The sequence below is a fragment of the Schistocerca serialis genome, chromosome 1, assembly GCF_023864345.2.
Source record: "Schistocerca serialis cubense isolate TAMUIC-IGC-003099 chromosome 1, iqSchSeri2.2, whole genome shotgun sequence".
Classification (NCBI taxonomy): Eukaryota; Metazoa; Arthropoda; class Insecta; order Orthoptera; family Acrididae; genus Schistocerca; species Schistocerca serialis.
In genome coordinates this window covers 499064630-499085755 of record NC_064638.1, presented here as the reverse complement: position 1 = coordinate 499085755, position 21126 = coordinate 499064630, and the positions used below count along the sequence as shown (strand labels likewise).

The 21126-nt window shown below is 39.8% G+C and overlaps 2 protein-coding genes across 8 annotated transcripts in view; one reads left to right on the top strand and one right to left on the bottom strand.

Moving 5' to 3' along the window:
* The window catches only part of LOC126474037 (SWI/SNF-related matrix-associated actin-dependent regulator of chromatin subfamily A containing DEAD/H box 1 homolog), a 182422-nt gene extending 166282 nt beyond the window's left edge, over positions 1–16140 (top strand). For all 3 annotated transcript variants that reach the window (XM_050101456.1, XM_050101462.1, XM_050101448.1), the window contains exons 16-17: positions 13411–13514; positions 13724–16140. In XM_050101456.1, the coding sequence (XP_049957413.1) occupies positions 13411–13514; positions 13724–13803 (184 nt within the window). In that variant the 3' untranslated portion in view covers positions 13804–16140. The remainder of the gene's footprint in view (positions 1–13410; positions 13515–13723) is intronic.
* A 583-nt stretch (positions 16141–16723) lies between these two features.
* The window catches only part of LOC126474003 (uncharacterized protein C15orf61), a 65068-nt gene continuing 60665 nt past the window's right edge, over positions 16724–21126 (bottom strand). For 2 of the 5 annotated variants that reach the window (XM_050101422.1, XM_050101429.1), the window contains one exon: positions 16724–17300. In XM_050101422.1, coding sequence (XP_049957379.1) covers positions 17163–17300 — 138 coding nt within the window. In that variant the 3' untranslated portion in view covers positions 16724–17162. The remainder of the gene's footprint in view (positions 17301–21126) is intronic. The other 3 variants (XM_050101413.1, XM_050101405.1, XM_050101395.1) reach the window with 3 other exon arrangements.

Here is a 21126-nt window from a genome sequence, read left to right as displayed (position 1 = left end):
GGACCCCAGGAAACGTTGGAATCCCAGGCAACGAACTTGCAGACAGGCTGGTCAAACAGGCGACACAGAAACTGCTTCTGGAGATAGGCATCTCCGAAGCTGACCTGCGTTCTGTCTTACGCCACAGGGTTTTCAGGCTTTGAGAGACAGAATGGCATGACAGTATGCACAACAAGCTGCGTGTCATTAAGAAGACGACGAATGTGCGCAAGTCTTCCATGCAGTCCTCTTGCAGGGAATCAGCTGTCCTCTGCCTGCTTTGCATTGGCCATACATGGCTAACACTTGGTTACCTACTCCGTCGCGAGGATCCACCTCTGTGTCACTGTGGTTCCCAAATGACAGTCGTCCACCTCTTGCTGGACTGCCCACTTTTAGCTGATCTTTGGTGGACTTTTAACTTTCCCAGCTCCCTACATTTAGTGTTGGGCGACGATGCCTCAGCAGCAGCTTTAGTTTTATGTTTTATCCATTAGAGTGAGTTTTATACTTCTATGCAGGTTTTAGCTCATGTCCTTTGTCCCTCTGTGTCCTCCACCATAGTGCTTTTAGGGTGGAACTTTTAATGTGTTGCAGAGTGTCTGACTTCTCCTTTTTATTCTCGTGGCTGGTCAGCCACTGTAATCTGCTTTCTTATTTTACTCTCTCCTGTTTCTAGCATCTCTCTGTTGCTTTCTTGTCCTCTTTTGTTCCATCTAGTGTTCGTTGCCTTTCCTTCATTCTTGTGGTTTTTCCTTTCTTTCCGTTTTGTGTTATATGTCTAGTCCGTTTCATTGTCTCACTTGTGGCATTGTTTTGTTAGGAACAAGTGACGACCTCATAGCTTGGTCCCCCCCCCCCCCCCCCCCTTCCTCTTTTAAATCTACCAACTAATATAGATACAGTGTGGGATTCTGTGACAGTTTAAGTGCTGCCAAACAGCAGAAATGCTCACAGCATTTTGCTAAGTAAGGACAAGGCTTGACGCACCATCAGGGAATGCAAGAAAATGTCGTGGCAAGCGTTCGTGGACTTTTATCAGCTGTTCCACTTGTTCTGCTGCAGTATGGGAACCTGTCAGGAGGATTTCTAGTAAAAGCGGTCGGTTACTTATAGTAGCATTGTAGAAAAAGGTGTGTGTTCTGACAACTCCTGGAGCCACCACACAGACAATGAGAGCGTTTTTTGCAACAAATACTGCCACTGCCAGCCAGGATTCAGCATTACATTGTTACTGCGTGACTGGGGAAAATTGGACTTCAGGTCCAATAATTTGGAGTCCTACAACTGCCTATTCTCGATGTGGGATCTAGATTCGGTAGTGTCTGCATCTCATAATACTGTGCCTGGTCAAGACCAGATCCGATATAGCGTGCTGCAGAACTTGAAACCAGCATTAAAGGAAGTCCTTTTACGATGTTTTAATTCGATTTGGCAGACAGGCCACTTGCCCAACTCATGTAGGGAGGCAACTTTTATACCTCTTCTCTAGCCAGGAAATGACCAAATGTGTCCCAGTAGTTACTGGATGTGTGTTCTGGAGATGTCAATCCACTGATAACCTGACCCAGCTGGAGGCGGCTATCTAGCTGGCTTTCCTACAGAAACAGCATTGTATAGAAATATTCTATGACATCATTACTCGGAGACACAGTATTGTAGGGCAGCTCTACCAATGAGGCTTCCATGGTCATCTCCCCATCTTCATTCAGTCAGTGCTTTTTTCAGTAGTGAGTTGATGACATGCTGTCAAATCGTTTCAAGCACTGGTGTTCGTCATGGGAGTATTTCAAATGTTTCTCTCTTTGTCATAGCATAAACAGAACCATATCTATGCTAAGGAGTTGCGTACAATGTTGCTTATTTGTGGACAATTTTGCAGTTTTCCTTTTCTCCTCCACTATTTCAACAGTAACTCGTCAGTTGCAACTTACAGTAAAGAAGTAGAGGAGTGGGCTGTAAAGACTGGTTTCATATTTTCTGCAGAGAAGAGAGTGTGTGTGTGTGTGTGTGTGTGTGTGTGTGTGTGTGTGTGTGTGTGTGTGTGTGTGTGCGCGCGTGCGTGCATTTTAATTGTTCTTCTCATATTTTTAATTTACCTAAATTGCGTATGTGGAACAGCATTTTTCTTTGTAAAGACTCTTGAGTGGTTTTTGGGCCTCAGTTTTGGCTTCAAACTCTCGTTGTTGCCACGGCTGTTCAGGGCTGAAAGCACAGGGCCAGAAGACACTGAACAGTTTAAAGTGTCTTAGCAACAGGCTTTGGGAAGAGGACAGGACACATCTGCTTTAGTTTTGTATGGCTGTCATGCAACTATGGTTGGACTGTGTGTGCACAGTGTATGGGTCAGTGTGGCCGTCTTACCTGAAGGTAAAATTAAACAATGGAAAATCCAAGGTGGAATATAACAGTATTATGAAAAGAATAGTTGCTACTCATCATATAGCAGAGATGCTGAGTCGCAGATAGATACAAAAAAAAAAAAAAAAAATGGTTGCAAAATGAGCTTTTGGCCAACAAGTCCTTTGTTGAAAATAGACAAAACACACACACACACACACACACACACACACACACACACACACCTACTGGAAGGTAACTGATGCTTTGTTCCATGAGGGGATCATGCCGGTCATGAACACTTACAGCAGGACCAGCCCCATACCTGTTGGAGAAATGAGCTGCCCCCCCCCCCCCCCACCCCCACCCCTAATGGCAACTCTCATGGTGTGTCAGACATGTACATTTGTCACTACTCCCAATTCACCAGCACACCATACTGCTGCTCGTCCAGCTATGGAACACCTCTGTACCAATCGTCCATGGGCAATGAAGCTATTTGGGATTCGTGCGAAATGTGTGTTGGAGTCCCTTGGTGTGGGGCGTGTATGGGCTCAAATCAGGGGTTTTAACAGACTTCCATCCTCGTTGCTGCAGAGGCCCATTGTAATTTTAGATATAGTACAGCACAGGAGAGATTGCTTCCCACTTCTGTTTTTCCAACATTTTGAATGAGCACCCCAACTATGTAGCTGTATTCATGGATGGGTCTAAACTGGGGTATTCCGTTGGCTGCTCTGTTGTTTTCCCAGATTTTGTTCTCTAGACTCGGTTGCCTCCAGAATTGGATCATTTTCTCAAGACTCCAGGGTTCACTGTATTTAGTGCCAAATTATCTGCAATATTGAGGGTGCTGGAGCAGATGAGATGTGCCATGCCTGCTAAATTCCTCTTATGTTCCCACCTCTTGAGTGCCCTCCAGTCTCTAGAGAGCCTTTGTATCCAGCCGATAAAATAGTTCATGATATCCAGGATACCGGGGAGGAGGTGTCTTTCTGCTGGGTGCCAGGGCATGTGGGTATTGCTGGGAGTGAAAGGGCAGATGTGTAGCCAAGGTGGTGTGCTGTGATTCTCAATTAGTTCACTGTGCCATCCCCCTACAAGTTATTATCTCACTGTTGAAGTACAGAGTCATGCGTCAATAGGAAGATGAGTGGTTGGATGTGACATACAATAAGCCCCATTTAGTGAAGCCCACAGCACATCTGTGTTGTACCTCCTTCCAGCCACAGAGATGAGATGGGATAGGCCATAGCTCTATGAAGCATGGCTTCTCTTGCGGGCAAGAGGACTCTCCAGTGTGTGGTGCTTGTGTAATACAGATCACTGTGCACCACATTTTATTAGACTGTGTTTTATTTTCAGACCAGAGGGCAGCAGCAGATCTGCTCTCTATTTTAAGTTGCATTCAAATGAATGTCCTGAGAATTCTAAGGTTTTGGGTATGTCCAACATGTTTCTAAAATTTTTGTTAATGTGTTAACAGGGTGACTGGTTCAGCCATGTTTTTTTGTAAGTGGACAGCCAGTCACATTTCCCTGGATCTTTCTTTTAGCTCCCCTATCATTTTACTGATTTTTTAATCCAGGGTGTAGCACCGTTCACCCTTTCTCTGCTGTCTTAAAGCATGTGAGATAGAGTGATCGTGTAGGTCATTGCGAGTGAGGTGGGAGTGAGTGTCAATTTATAGGCTTCCTCCTCACTGTGTGACAACAGTTTTAGCCATTTTATCATAATTTGTTTCTTTTAATATGTGTAAGGGGCCTGATGACCTTGCTGTGGAGCGGCTGTTAACTCCAACCACACGAAGTCAACTGAAGCCTGTGTCTCCATGTCTGTTCCTTGCATACAACCTCTTTTTATGATTCTTAATCCAAGTATTATATGACTTACCGAACAAAAGCGCTGGCAGGTCGATAGACACACAAACAAACACAAACATACACACAAAATTCAAGCTTTCGCAACAAACTGTTGCCTCATCAGGAAAGAGGGAAGGAGAGGGGAAGACGAAAGGAAGTGGGTTTTAAAGGAGAGGGTAAGGAGTCATTCCAATCCCGGGAGTGGAAAGACTTACCTTAGGGGGAAAAAAGGACAGGTATACACTCGCACACTAATTTTTCCCACGTGGAATGTTTCCTTCCATTATATTAATCCAAGTATTTGCATTTATAAAATGGTGCTCTGTATGAAATTCTACCAGGGCCTTCCTCTTCCATTCATTTCTGTCAATGTTCCCCCACTATTTTCTTCTCTCTTCGTTTTCCAAATGCTTAGTTCTAGTTCCCATCACCATTAAATTTTCATCTCTCTTAACATACTACATAATTTCTTTGCTCTTGTGTCCTATGACCAATTCCAAAGTTGCTTTTTGCTAATTTTGGTATTATTACTTTTAACAATTTCATTGCTGTTGACTATAGAATTAATATAACCACCTAGAATCTGTATTCAAACGTGGAAGATAAAATACTTTCAGTGTAACAGGGGTCATTTGACAGCCTCTATATTCCATGCTGGTATAGAAATTCTTCAGATTACCTACAAGGGTGCGACCAGGTGTTTGAGTCACTTGTGTTTAGCTGATAAACCCTATACCTTTGTAAAAGTCAGAATCCAATTTCAACTTTTTTTTTTTTGGGTCGCCATTCTTCTGGCTGTTTTGATGCAGCTTGCCACGAGTTCCTGTCCTGCGTTAACCTCATCATCTCATAATAGCACTGTAGCACTTGTATCCTGCATCCTCGGTTATTTAGTGGATCTATTCAAATCTCCATTGTCCCCTACAGTTTTTACCCTCTAATACCATAGAGGTATTCCCTGATGTTGTAATACATGATGTTTCCCATCATTCTGTCCCTTCTTCTTGCCAGTTTTTTCCTCATGTTCGTTACTTTTATCATTTCTACAGAGAACCTCCTCATTCTTTATTATATCAGTCCATCTAGTTTTCAGCATTCCTCTATAGCATCACATCTCATACATTCTGTTATAGTTTTCCCACTGTTCATAAGTCATTACCATACAGTCCTTTGCTCCAAACCTACATTATCAGAAATTTTTTCTTCAAATTAAGGCCTGTGTTTGGTGCCAGTAGATTTCTCTTGGCCAGAAATGCCATCTTTGCCTGAGCTAGTCTGCTTTTTATGCCCTCCTTGCTTCGTCCATCATTAGTTATTTTGCTTCCAAGGTAGCGGAATTCCTTCACTTTGTCTACCTCATGATCACCAATTTTGATGTCAAGTTTTGCAGTATTCTCATTTCTGCTACTACTCATTTCCTTTGTCTTTCTCCAGTTCTCTCTCGATTCATATTCTGTACTCATTAGATTGTTCATGCCAACCAGTAGATTCTATAATTCTTCCTCATATTCACTGGGGATTGCAATATCATCAGCAAGCCGTATCACCCTGAATTTTTATCACACTCTTGAATATGTCTTTTATTTTCGTCATTGCTTTTTTAATGTATAGATTGAACAGTAGAGGCAAAAGTCTGCATCCCTGTCTTACACTTTTTTAAAATCCAAGTACTTTGTTCTTTTTCCTCAGAATTTCAAACACCTCGCACTATTTTATGTTGCCAGATGCTTCTTAAGGTCGATGAATCCAATGAGTGTGTCTTCATTATTTTTCTTCAGCCTTGCATCCATTCAAGTCCAATGTCAGAACTGCCTCTCTGGTGGCTTTACCTTTCCTAAAGCCAAACTGATCATCATCTTAACCAATTCTCAGTTTTATTTTGCATTCTTCTGTATGTTATTCTTGTCAGCAGCTTGGATGTGTGAGCTATTAAGCTGATTGTGCAATAGTTTTCCCACTTACGTGCCTTTGCTGTCTTCGGAATTGTGTGGATGATAGTCTATGTGATCGCCGTAAGCTTATTGACACCAGTGCTTACTAATTTAAGTTATAATTACAGCACTGAAGATGGTCACTAAGTGACCGAAAATCGATTTTGCGATAATAAACAAAAATATACGACCAATGCTGTCTCTCCTTCCAAGTATACCCATTATCTGGTCGTAGTGCACAGGACACTATGGAGTCGCCAATCAATAAGACAACAATATGTTTCCATGCTGACTACAATTGTTTCATAAAAAACTGAGTTGCACACGAACTAGAGAGTACTTGCAAGAGATACATACAGGATGTCCTTTGGAAAAAGTGCCAGCTAACTTAAATCTATATTCCAAAACAAAGCTCAGTTCATGCTATATCAAAGTTCATCCTATGACAAAAAAGGTCCACAATATTAACACATTAACCAAACCCGTAGCACACTAGCTATACACTTGTGAGCTGACTTGCACCAATCCTGGGCCAGCATGTATGCCTGATTCCAGCACAGTCTTGTCAAAGGAAGGTCTGCCACCTTGTCATATCTGTTGCCACTCAAAATTTGTATCAAACATGTTCTGTATTTCACAAACACATCTGAGTTGCACACAGGCAAATATTTGACAAACCTAGTCAGGTTTGACAAATTGTTTGATCATGTATGAGGTGCTTCAGACTTTATTTCCTGACTGGTGAAGGCCACGACATAGTCGTTCCTTAGTACAAATCCATCGGCTATTTGCATTTCAGATATGTCACAGATGGTTGCATGAAAGAACAGTTGTGTACACTGCATTTGACTCCTTTTTGCTGTTTCATTAATTTTAAATTCAAAAGCATGAAGAGGAACTATCCAAAAAACATTGACCACTTTGGAGTCAGCTATCACAATAAAATTTTCTGGCTGAGTGACTTTGTTGGAAGTAGAACTGAAAGGTTTCCTAGCAAGGGCACCTGATGGTGTTCATGGGTCCACAGGTTTGCTCTGCTTCCTACAAAGGCAACATCACTAAACTTAAGCAAGTAGATTGGTTTAACAAGGACACAGAAGCATGGATGTCCTACAGTAACCTCGCAGAGTGTTCACCAATGAATGCATTTGCCAGGCTGTATTCTGAGAAACCGGCATCTCCATACATCCATCACTCAGTCGGTACACTTCCATTGGTTGGGGCATATCTGTGTCAGAACATGGGGCATGTTGCACACAGATGGACAAACATGCTGTTTGAATGTCAAAGGAAACAATAGTGGTTTTTGTTCTATGGGCAGTGGTTTGAGCAATATTTCTTTGCCTAACGTTTCATCCTCTAGTGTTGTTGCCACCATCAGATGGTACATAGACTCGAACAGCAGCACAAAAGTAAACAAGCTCAGCAAGCAAGGTATCCATGCAATGGTTTGTTTGTGACGCTGTCAGAATATCGCCTGAGATTGCAGACTTGTGCCATTGTGTGTTATGGATGTTTTAGTGGGGAAGTGTTGGCAATGTTTACTTCATTTAGCACCATAACTTGTCTAATTTCAGTCTTTCTCATTGTCTATTATTTGTTTTTGTGCTTTCTAAGTTCTATGTTCTCCCTGTAAATTCTGTTATAATAATGATTGCATCTTGATAAAACCATAGTATCGGAGAAACATATTCATTGGTTACCTTGTCCCACTGCATGGTTAGGTCTGTACTGCTGTCTGAGTTTATAGTCTCTGATGGTGTTTTCAGCACTGGGAGAGGAAATGTTAGATAGAGAAATATGCCTATTGCTAAGGAAACAAAAAACAGGTGTGGAAGCTTCCACTATATGAAAGATACAATGTTTACAGTGCAGCAATTGTAGTGCCCTTGACATGATGGCCCATTTCCACAGTTGTGGTCGTTTACAAGGTCATCCAGACTGTGGAGAGCAAGTGAGGCCCCCCTTACATCTCGTGTGACTGACGCCAGAGAGATGACTATCGTCGCGATGTCTTCTTCCACCGTAAACAAATCCTAGGCTGTGTGGGCAATTCTATAGGTTTCCATCAGAGGCAGATCTGATTTCCTCAAGGTTCCTCACTTATAAGCCCATGGTAAAAAGACACTGTATAGTTCGTGATTAGTGTGTCCACATAAACTTTTAAAGTTGCCACTCCTGATACAGGGGATGGACAAAAATATGGGAACACCATGAGAAGTGCATGCTTGAACCTAAATGCAGGTGCTAACCAAGCCTCCAGGTTGAATTGTCGTATTTGACCGTGAGCGGCACCTCCGCAATGTCCTCAGTTGTTGCAGGTGTCATTCATGGCCAGAACAGTGTTCTCTATAGTTGTGAATGCGTTATGTTGAAGCTAAGTGAATTTGAATATGGGCAAATTGTTGGTGCTCATGTGGGAGCTGCCTCTGCAATCAAAGGGGCTGAAGTGTTTGATGTTTCAAGAGGCACTGTGCCAAAGATCTACACAGTATACAGGCAGAGTGGAAAACATCATCTGCTAAGTCACAATGTGGACAAAATTGTGTGTTGAGTGATAGTGACAGTCAGTCATTAAAGATAATTTTGGCAAAAACTAAGAGGGTGACAGCTACGAAAGTCACTGCAGAACTGAATGTGTCACTCGCGAATCCTGTCAACACCAAACCAACGTGAAGGGAGCTCCATAAGCAGGGAATTCCAGGGCATGCTGGAGTTCCAAAACACCACCTCAGTGATGCAAATGCTTGTAACGAGAAAGTGTGGTGCCAAAGCCATAATACATGGGGTATGGGGCAGTGGATGGCTGTCTTTTGGTCAGATGAGTCTTGTTTCACACTGTTTCAGATTTCTGATTGAATTTATGTCTCAAGACTGAAAAAAATGGCAAGGGTTCTTGGACAGCCATATTTAGGTATTCCATTGGTCCCATGGTTCCTCTGCAAGATTGCATTACTGCCAAGAATTTTGTGACTGTTTTGGCTGATCATGTTGATTCCATGGTACAATATTTCATCGCCAGTGGTGGTGGCGTGTTTCAACAGGCCCCCTGTTTATACAACTTGTATCTGCCATGACTGTTTTTGGGAGCACAAGGGTGTAAACTATCACAACTCCCCTGGCCACTAGTCACCATATCTCAGTGTTATTGATCCTCTGTCGTGTACTTTGGAGAGAAGATTGCATGATCACTGTCCACCCCATCGCCATTACCATTCCCCGAAGCTGCTACCATTTTGCAGGAAGAATGGTGTAAGATTCCCTTAACCATATAGCACCTGTATTTATCCATTATGAGGCGACTGGAAGCTGTTTTGAATACCAGTGGTTTTCCTGCAGCGTGTTTGGCATGGTAATGTGTCGTGTTTTTGGTGATTCCATAGTTTTGTCCACTCTGTGCAGGTCGGCAGCACAGTCTACATGTCATTTTGTTGGAGCCCATTTTCCACTGTCAAAATTCTAGTCAAGTTGCAATAAAATATTTCTTCATTCAAAAATGTACTTCTTATCAAGAATAATTTCTAGACAACTCATGTCCCATGGGATTTATCAACAGCTCTAATTTTTGTATTAGGTGATACAGTTTGGAATTGCCTGACAAGGGAAACTCCCCATCGCACACCCCCCCCCCCCCCCCCCCCCCCCCCCACCTCCTCCTCCTCCTCCTCCTCCTCTCAGATTTAGCGTAAGATGGCCCAGAGGATAGTCCTTCAAAAACTGAACAGAAATCAAGCATGAAAACAAGAAGAAGGTGTACTGAACTGTAAAAAAAATGCAAAATAAAAACAGTGAACTGTCCAAGCTTAATAAGTGTAATATCAAGAGAAACTGAACAACCGTGGCATTGTAGTTAAGTGGACACAATGTGGGACCATAAACCAGATGAGCCGTGTTCAAAAGCCATGTATTATTATTTTTATTTTTTTTCACATCATTATGAACTGCCTGTTCAGTCACTGAAAATTTTTGTTCTCTTTCTGTAGTCTTGGCAGTTGTCATACTATACATTGGTTGTAGAATGTGGGTCATGTGGTAAGAATACATTACTGTCGCAAGTAGATATGATGAATAGTGAGAGAAGGTGAGATAAGACATAGATGTCTCACAGAAATGAAAACAACAAATAAATGGGTGTGAACTACATTACAACAAAGAAATTCAAGAGTCAGAACTTCCAAAATGGAATGCCACTCAAAAAAGTTAAAAACACGTGTTTTGACAGAGCACAGAGAAATTGTGTGATTATGAAATTATTTATTTGTTGCAGCTTATGCGACAAACTATTATATTTTCATCACTTCCTTGGGTCCTTGGGAGCGATAACATTCACACTCATACAAACACGTAAATCAAGCAAGGAGGCATATCTCACTCACGCACTCACTAGGCGTACAAATTAGGTGCTTCGGTTAGAGATTCCTTTCATATGACACACATACTGTCACTAACACTATGTATGATACACCAGGTGTGTTTTCCAGTGGCGGATTTGGTTGACATGTCGCCTTGTCATTAAACATTTGTGGTTCCCATTCAAAAGCCACTTCCTTTCAGCGGCTAATAGAACAGTTATGCACAATCAACTGTCATTATGGGTCCCTACCTTTGCCTCGCTGTTGAAAATGGACATTACACCACGACACAGACACAAATTAGAATACAGCGAACAGTGAAACAAAAAATAAATAAATAAAAATACAATACAACTTAGCACTAGGGAGGTTTGAACACAGCTCGCCAGCTTGCTAGTCCAACACCGTGACCACTTAACCATTACGCCATTGGCCTTTGATGCTGCTCTATATTGCACTTTCTGTCTTTGGACCATGCACTGTTTCCTGTTTTGCTTTTTTTCTTCAGAGTTTGGTACTCCTTCCTGTTTTCCTGCTTGATCTGTCAACTGGTATGTACACGTGATTAATGCTTTATCATAACAAGTAACAGAAAGTTGTAGGTGATAGGGAGTGACATACAGCCATCTATTACTGATCCTAGCAAAAACTGGTTGAGTTAAAATGCTGACTGCTTATTGACGAAGATAGTTGCAACTTTGGTTAACTATAATATGATTTTTACCCGAGTTTGATCAGCAGGAAAGGTCAGTTCTCAGTGAGCAGAATAACTGTTAAATATAATGAGTGAAAATTTATGGGAAATCTTAATGTAAGTTGTGTCAGTGGGGAAGCTATAAGTAATCATAATTCCAAACGTAAAGCACTTCCAAAATACAATCTTATGGTAATTACTCTTAAAAAATCTATCTCAGTGCATAATTGTCAACAGTAATAAACCATATCTAATTAGTTGTTTACTAACGTCAGAGACAGTTTACAGCAGTACACATTCGGGGCCAGAGAATCTAAATTAAAATTCCCAACAGTAATTATGAAGTGTTACTTTTTTTAATGGTATCCACACTTGAAACTGACTGGTTTGTACGCCCCTGAATTCTCACACTGTGCAACACAGCATTCTCTTGTCGCTACTTCCATTGGTTTATGAGTTAACCAGTCAGTTGCCGATGGCAAACGGTTCAAACATAACTTGATATTCGTAGCCAAGCAATGGAAAATCCAAGTTGGAATATCAACAATCATAAAAAAGATAGATTGCTACTAACCGTAAAGATTACATGTTGAGTTGCAGAAAGGCACATTGAAAAGACTGTTACGCATTATGCTTTTAGTCAAAGCGGTTTCAGAAAAGAACCATAGTGTGTGTGTGTGTGTGGGGGGGGGGGGGGGGGGGGGTTAGTGGGTGTGCATGCGCATGCGTGCGTGTGGTGAAGGCTTTGGCTGAAAGCTTAATGTGTAACTGTCTTGAAACTTCCTGACAGATTAAAACTGTGTGCCAGCCCGAGACTCAAACTCGGGACCTTTGCCTTTCGCAGGCAAGTGCTCTGCCAACTGAGCTACCTGAGCATGCCTCGCGACCCACCCTCACAGCTTCAATTCTGCTGGTATCTCATCTCCTACCTTCATTCTGTAACAGTCTTTTCGTTGTGCCTGTCTGCAACTCAACGTGTCATCTTTACAGTGAGTAGCAGTATATCCTTTACATAATTGTTAATATTCATAGAGAAATACAATCTATTTTATCCACAATGTGTTTTCCAAATTGGCCTGGTGTGTATACAAATAAATACAAGGCAAAATTAATTTTATTTGTTGTAAATGCTGCAGAAATATGAAATGCTGATACAGTGCTCTAAGCACACATTATTTGAGCACCACAAACCTAAATTAAGGATGATATTTGATGGCCCTGTATGTGACAGACAACTTTCCCCATTTTTTATTTACAAAATGAGACTGGAGATGGGAAGGAGTCCACCCCATTATTGATATATTTTGAGGAGTGCCATGTATACTAATCTGATTCAGAAAACTAAGGAGAGAAAGAATGATAATGTACTGGTGATTGCAACTTTGATATTATCACAATGTTGAACTTGAAAACTGCATTGATCTATCCACAGTAAATTTCTCTGTTAATAATCTGTAAAATGCCTTCCAGTGATGGAAGAATTCTCATTCTAAAGTCCGTGCTTTGGTTCAGTAAGTGTGTATGGCAGCTGAAATTTGGCATGAGGATTGTAAGTGATGTTAACTAAATTTGGTAAAAACAATCGTGGCAGGTTTTGGCATAACATGTCTGGTCATTCTTGTGTCAGAAGAATACAGCCAGATTTTGAAGATATGATTTAAAAGCTTTTGTAGGAAATACAGCAAAGGCAGAATTTGCTGTCTTTAGAGCATTACTTGCGATTTGCAAAGAAAACTCTGCTGATATTCAAAGGCAAGAAGTTTAGGAAGAGTGCTGCTACACTGGCACAGGGGAAAGTAACATACAGCATTCCTCACAGTGAAAGTTTTGGACAGTGATTTTATTTAAAAAACTAATCTCTTTTGTTATTTGAAACTTCATATAGACACAAATGTGTCAGAGTAACACAAGAGATGGTGGCTAGTGTGAAACAGTATTGAAATGGCACTTTATGATAGCAGCATGCATAATGATAATTTAATTTGTAAATTTATTGCAAACAGTGTCACAGCATATTAGCAGCACAACAGAAATATGTTGGTATAATCCAGTTAATAAGTAAGGACTGAGATAGCAACATCATGAACTACCATCGATCGTATTTGGATTATATATGTTTCCTTGTTTGGAATTGTTGCATTCAAAGCTGTGCATCATACCAGCACTCTGTTGTGAAATATAAAATTTACTATTTTGTCGCAAGAGAACTATTCTTCCTCGAATGTATGTTAATATTTCAATTTCTTTTACAGAGATGTGACAGTAATTAGGTTAATTAGTGAGGGAACTATTGAAGAAGGAATGCTCCAAATAGCACAGGAGAAGCTTTCATTGGAACGACAGATCAATAGTGAAGGTAAAAGCAAAATTTTCTGTGTAATCTGTGTCTTAAATAACTCCTTCTTCTTGTGAAGTCAAAGTTACTGTAACTTATTGCTACAGGTGCTCAATATACAGTGCCTTCAATATACAGTGCCTAGTGACTTACGAGTTGCTACCATTTAAAATGTGTTTGTATGTGTCTGCTTTATATTTGATTTTTTCTTAACAATTATTTTCTTGCAGATAATGTTGCAGACAGCAAGAATGTAGTTTGTTTATTGAAACAAGCACTTGGACTGGAAGCAAGGACTGCTGGCAAATAATTTATACATACTTAAATAAAGCGGTGCATAGCTTTGTTTGCAGTTTTGTTGATGACTGCTTGTGGAAGGAAAGGCGTGTGTTACTGGTGTGAATCGAGTAATTATGAGTCATTGTACATTGTGGGGATGTAATATATTCCATAATGTCGAGACAACAGGATTATATAATTATCGTCAGATGGTGAATAAGTGGCAGAGCATTTATGTATGTCTTGTTTACCAATAATATGATGATGATATCCTAAATGAGAAAATTTGGCATGGGTGCAAATATATATGTCAAATAATAATTTGTTTCTTTAACAAGAAACTTTTAGGCATCAAATTTTAAGTTGAAAGGAATGGCTACCTGATGTTAGGTGAAGCTGTACTTTCTGAAATGTGATATGCTTTACTACTCTTTTACTTAACATTTTAACTCTCTTGCAGAGGTTTGATATCCATTTTCAGTATTAAGAACCTACAAACTGTATTGTAGAGAGGGCACATTCAGTTCTACTTTTGTTATAATTATTTATAATTTTGTTTTCCTTCAGAAATATCTGTTATGAAGTCTGTATGGTGTCACACATAGTTGTAATTAAATTTTTTTCTCTTTGTACATATACTATTTCATGTGGAATTTTTGTCAGTCATTATAATCATTTTTGTATAATGGAAAGAGTAAGGGTAACAACTTACTGTACAGTTGAGGGGCACATGAACGACTGAAGTGTAGCTAAATTTCCTGATAAATCCAAATCCTTTTTTAGAGCTAATACAGAACACATTCACCTTTCAACTACATTGTGCAGGCATTGTGGTTTGACTGTGGTGAGGTATTGGGTCAGGTGTTTTGTGCACTATACACAAACCCCTCAACCCCTCAACCCCTCACCCCAGTTGAATTCCAGCATAATGTGCTGTGGTGTGTGTGTGTGTGTGTGTGTGTGTGTGTGTGTGTGTGTGTGTGTGTGTGTGTGTGTGTGAGAGAGAGAGAGAGAGAGAGAGAGAGAGAGAGAGAGAGAGAGAGGGGGGGGGGGGGGGGGGAGAATTCATAAGGGGGATTCATCCGGAAGCTTAACGATGTTTACACTCTTGTTTTGAGTTGTTACCATTACTCCTTCGAGTATTTCCACCAATGACTTTCCATTTTTAAGTATTAAACAGAAAAAGTAAACTGTGAAAGACATAGATAAAATAATAGATAAAAATGGCAATATTAAACAATTGCAGATCTTGGCAGAACCAGTGGTGTCATAATTGTACTATGTCTTGAACTGGTCAAAGATAGATACATTTCTTTTAAATATTGGAGAAGAAGAGGATATAAAATAAAGATGGTAGGTAAAAGGAGAAGTCAAGAAATTAATACAGGGTTTAACATAGAACAAGATGATGTGGAAGAGTCCTGATTTCAGAAACTTTGGATTCAATGTTAGATTTCTTGTATTACTGTTGGTTGTACCATATGTTCCATTGTTGTCAATTATAAACATTTTGTGTGTCTTTAATCTAACTTGTATTAAAAGAGTCAAAGAACTATCAGTCTAAGTGTACATACCACAGTATCTATGTACATACCAAAGTATTTGTCTCTCAAGAACAAACTGCTTAGAACACAAATGATGGTAGTGAAGGTTTCTTGTGGACATAGTGAAGAACAGTTCTGTATTAACCTGGAAAATATTGTACTTAAAATTTTGAGACAGAATGACTAGCCCATACTTACTGTTCCCCAAGAAGCAAAATTCTTAATACTGCTAATGGACACAAGAAAGTGAGGAACTGTACTAATCTTGGAACTATTAGTTCTGGGGCAGAATTAGGGACAGACTGGGGAAGAATAGAAAGGAAGGGCAGGTCACTGACCTCAGGATTTAAGGGGCTAACTGTAGCAAGGACAAAGTATGGAAGAAATCATGCACATTGTATTTGAGTCAATGAAGCATTGTGGCTTTGATGAATGGTTTTGTATTGGTACCAACAGTCTAGATATACATGACATATTTTGTCTTTGGTAAACATGGAAATATCATACTTCAGTGAACCGAGGATTACTTATTTCAACTTCTTGCAAAAATCAAAAGGCAACATTGGTTCAGTTAGTACTGTTAATTTTGTATAAAGTCAGTCTTTATAAGAAATGTATGCTTTTTAAATTTAATACTTCTTTCTATTAAAATGGTACTGCTAGTCACAGGCATGGCACTTATCGCAAGAAGAGGAAGAAGGCTTTTTGCCAAACTGAAAACACAAATTCATGTGGCAACTGAAATTCTCCTATGTATAGCTGTTGTGTTACAGGGACCTGACTGTTGCATATTTTGTTTTTCATAAATAAATGCCATTTTCTGATGTCTGTTTCCTTCTTTTAAAGTCTTTCAGCTTGCAAAGGTAACATCTGACACACTGATTTAATGACAGAGATGGTGAATTTGATTTGTGATCATACTGTTTTGTAAGAGGAGAGAGAGATGCACCGTAGGAATGCTAGTTGCTGATAACAGGTGGTCCTTTTAAGAGTGTATGTATTGCCTTGCTTCCAGTCATACATATTGATCTGTATTTACAACTGCAGAAACTATGCCACACTTGGTAGCAGCATAATTTCAGTTTTCAGTATGTTTTACAGCTACTGTTACCAGTAGGAGTTTTATGTCCTCTTTCATCTTTCTTTGATGCAAAAACCTCACATCCTAAAGGCTGTTAAACATTAAAACTTTCATATACCAGTATGTATTTTTAATTAATTTGAATTGTAATTTGGGGCAACATATAGGCTTTATTTCATTAAAATCAGAGCACAGTTGCCGTAATTTAAAGTTTTACAATTGCAAAAGCATGTTTGTCCATTACCTTTTCATTAATAAACCACTAGGACGTCATGGAAGGTCATAGGCTACTTTAGAAAGAGTGTATACAAAATATTTGATGATTTGTACAATATTTACTCTTTGAAAAATCAAACAATGAAAAATCTAGGAGAGAATAATAACAATATTATGAGAAGGATAGTCACTACTCATCATATAGCCAAGATGCTGAGGCACAGCTAGACACAACAAAAATACTGTCAAATAAAGCTTTCGGCCAAATAGGCCTTCATCAGAATAGACAAGGTACACACATACACTCACGCAAATGCAACTGACATATGCACATGACCACAATCTCTGGTTGCCAAGGCCAAAAGCTTGGTTTCACCATCTTTTCATTGTGCCTATCTGCAACTCAGCACTGCCACTATATAGCGAGTAGCAACTGTCCTTTCCATAATATTGTTATTACTTTTTGAAGGAGCTATTTATTGCTTGACTTTTGAAATTTATTGATTGATTTGTTCTACATAATAAGATTCAACATAATGGATAGAATGCTTATTCAGTCCTCAATGTGTTGAATTCCCACTTCCACACCATAATATAATATGTGCAAAAGTAATTATGGTAATAAGTTTTCATGACTAAACCGCTGAACCATTTTCGAAGAAATTTGGTGTGGTGATAGCTTGAAACCTGTGGAAGGACATTATCTACTTCAGAAAGTGAAAATAAATAAATAAAACTCAACACTTGACACTGTGATGTAGGGAATGGGAAACATTTTTATTCTAATGAACATATATTGTGTTAAAAAATTATTAATTTTGTTGCGTAACGTACACACTGTACAATGTGTGGCTGCTTCAATAGCGCAATGTAGAGACAAGTGTACCTGCCCATGTCCATCTGCATGAACCACTCAGCAGCAACAATGTATGCTTGCGTAAACACACACACACTTGAGAGCAGCTGACACTATTGAATGTACGATATCTTGCTTACTTACCATTGGACATTATAATAAAGCTGCTATGTGTGAATGTAGTCGTAGGGAATAGCTAGTAAATATAAAAGTATAAATTTACTTTCTTATGAGAGTGATAAAAATAAGCAGCCAAAAATTGTAGTTGAACAAGACGCACTCTAGTTGGTCAAATACTGATGGAAAAAGGCAAAAATACTGGAGAAGCATATAACATATAAAAAATTCAGAATGTATTAGATCGCTGAAGATGCTACTGTAGCTATTATGGATGAGGAGTCATGAAGTAAATGATTAAAGTAATGCATGTGACCTTAATACCTGATGGAGAGAGATATGCAGAGTAAAAAAAAGAAGGTTTACCCATGATGATACCCAAAACACAACCCTGTAATGATTCTGCATTCCTTTGTATAGTAAGAAATTAATTGTTAAAGTGGTAAAAAGAAGAAACATTTGAAACATTGTGCTTTCAATCATGTACCGAAAATGCTAAATGTTTTTGAAGAGCTGCACTATATTTAAAAGTACAGTGGCAATCAATTTCTGTAAAATGTATGTAGCAGTATTATATCATTCTCTAATGTCTGGTAACTAGTTTCTGAGATATTACTGTATTTTTACTTTGAAATTATTTCTTTTGAATATTGAACTGATTGCTGACTTTTGCAAGGAGTACATGTTATCATAAAGTGTTGTTGGAGCTGGCTCCAGATGGACACAGCTAAGAGTGTCTAATTGCAGAATTAAAGTAGTTGGGAAAAGTTTAGAATCTAATTTCATTTGACTGCGTGAGTCTGGACAGACTGGGAGGACATGGCACCCAAAGCGGATTCACTAGTTCACGATGGTAATAGTTCTGCTCTTGTTTCTGTCAGACCCTTTAAAGACAAGTGGATTGAACGATTCTGGAAAAACAGGAAATCAGAATGTAAAGATTGTTAAACAATAACTTAACTAACAATTCGCCCTGGCTTCGGACAGTTAGCACTAGCCACAACTGGACAACTTGTCTGGTGTAGCAGTAAATTTGTTTATGGGCCACTGCGTAGAGCTGTGTATAAAATTCAGAGAACAATGTTGAGTAACTGAATGTAATCAATTTCATATAGCTGAAGTGATGTGGGCACCATATGCTAGGAAACCTTTTAGGGGGCAGGAATGTCACCTTTTCCTTACATAATTGTTATTTGGAGTGACATCTCATGGCAGTAACGAGCATATTATGATATGGTTAATATGTGTACAACAAATGTAAATATTTTACGCAAATAGTGTGTGTGTGGGGGGGGGGGAGGGGGGGGGGGTTTGCATCTGTGTCTATAATGTCTGAAGGCCACAAATGAAATGAAAATGAAACAGAAAGATAGTGCCTGATGTAGGTGTGTAGCCTGAGACAGCACTCCTCTTGTAAACTTTAGTATTCACTGATTCGTTGCCAAAGACTCATTTGTGCTGCCATGCAAACAATCACGTCCACATGTAGGTTTGATTGAAGGGAAGCAAGAAAGCTGGAAGCTAAGTCATCTGCTTTGCTGCTGAAAAAAGACTTTATGTAAAAGAATCAAAGGTGCGCCCCTTGCTGAAGTATAAAGAGTGTTCAAATGAAAAGGTGCGAAAGATTGTAACAACCAAACATGCTGAAATTTGCAATTGCCACTTTGTGATAACATAGTGAGGTATCTAGGGACGTGAGTTAGTGGTCGACGTGGTTGTTCGCATGCACGGGCATGCGAAGAAGGAGAGAAGCAGGCAGTTTTGTATTTTGTCCGTTTGATGTGGCAGTACATATTCACAGTGCAAAATTCAGTTTTTGAGGAGCAGCAAGGTGTTGTGACTGCAGAAGGGGTTAAACCACCTTATATTCATCACTGGATGACAGGGATATACAGGGGAGACTGTATCTGACAAGTCAGTGAGAAAGTGGTATTAGGAATGTTTGAGTGATGGCCCAACACCCAGCCACGCAAACATGATAATCATGGCCAAACTCATCGACAAGGTGAACTATCTGGTAGGAACTGGTTGGAGTGTGACTATGCAGGCGTTGGCAGTGATGGTGAAGGCCCGTGTTGCAACAGTGTGCACAATTGCGCAAATAGCTTGGATTACCAGAAGGTGTGTGTGCATTGGGTTCCAAAGAAGCTCAGTGAACTGCCAATGGACCTGCATATAGGGCTAGCTTTGCAACACCTGGTCCGGTACCATAAGGCCCCACTTTCCTGAAGTGATTGTTGCCGGTGAGGAGAGATGGTGCTATCACTTCGAGCCAGAGACAAAGCTGAATAGCATGCAATGGAAGCATGTGTTGTCACTTGCTACTAACACAAGTCCATCAAGAAGCCTGCACTGCTCACAGAGAGAGTGATGCTGCTCCATGATAATGAGCATCCACACGTCTCCAACGTCACACAAAGTGTAAAGGCCCTATAGCCAGGAAATGTCACTGTGCTTCTTCCATGTGTTTGGTTCATAAAAAAAAAAAAAACCACTCAAAGAAAAGCATTTAAAACTCAGACAACAAACTAAAGGATATATTGAAGGACTGGCTTCTGTCACAGCCACAGTAATTCTGGGAAAAGGGAATCCTTTGGCTTGTGAAAGAGTGAGATAGTTGTGCTCAGGCCTCTGGTGACTACTTTCGAATAAAGGCTTCAGTTATATCACAGTGTTGTTTTGTACAATTTCTGCTTGAACATGCCTCATAGTTGTTCGGAAAATGGTTTGCTTTTGCATAAAAAATTAAAAAGTAGATTTTGGATTCATATGCTGTATGCCGTTGTTCTCAAGAAATTGCTTATGATATTTCGAAGCCAAGTAACTCACTGCCCATTGGTTGAAGAGTGTGCAGAGAATTAAGAGTTCGAATTGTTATTGCAAATGTGAGGGAGGCCGAAACTGACAGTCTGAAATTGTCATCTTTCTTTGAAATGCGTCCCCCAATCATCTGTATAAGCCTTCTGGGATATTCTCTGGTCATCTGCTAGGAGTTTCTGAACGAGATTCCATCCTCCATTTTTAAGTTGTCAGGAAGGTTATGCTCATGTCTTGTTTCCTTGTTTAAGCAGCTCACGAACCCACCAACATTTATGAGTAGTGCTGCTACTTTTAGGCTGGTGAGTGCTACACACAAAATGTACCTTAACTTCGAAGTGTCCAAATAAATATATCTGAATACGTTAAGTTGCATCCACACTGACTGCACTGTGGCAAACACATTCCTCCTGTTGCTTTTATATAAAAATAAGTAGAGCATTTGTGCATACTCAGTCTGGTTGTGGGTACATTGCACTATGCAGAGCTGTGGATCCCAGGGGTTCTACTGTTCACTGCTAGACGACAATGGCATTGTTTTCACTACAGTGGTTGAAAAATTCATCATAGTTCAGCAAGTTTGCTCAAAATATTTATAAATTATGTGCACAAGCCTTCGTTATAAACCAGTCTATCCTTAGGTGAAAACAGTATCAAAATCCCTACAGTAGTTCTTGAGTTTAGCCCAAATATACAGAAAGAGGTGAGCAGGGGACTTCAAGT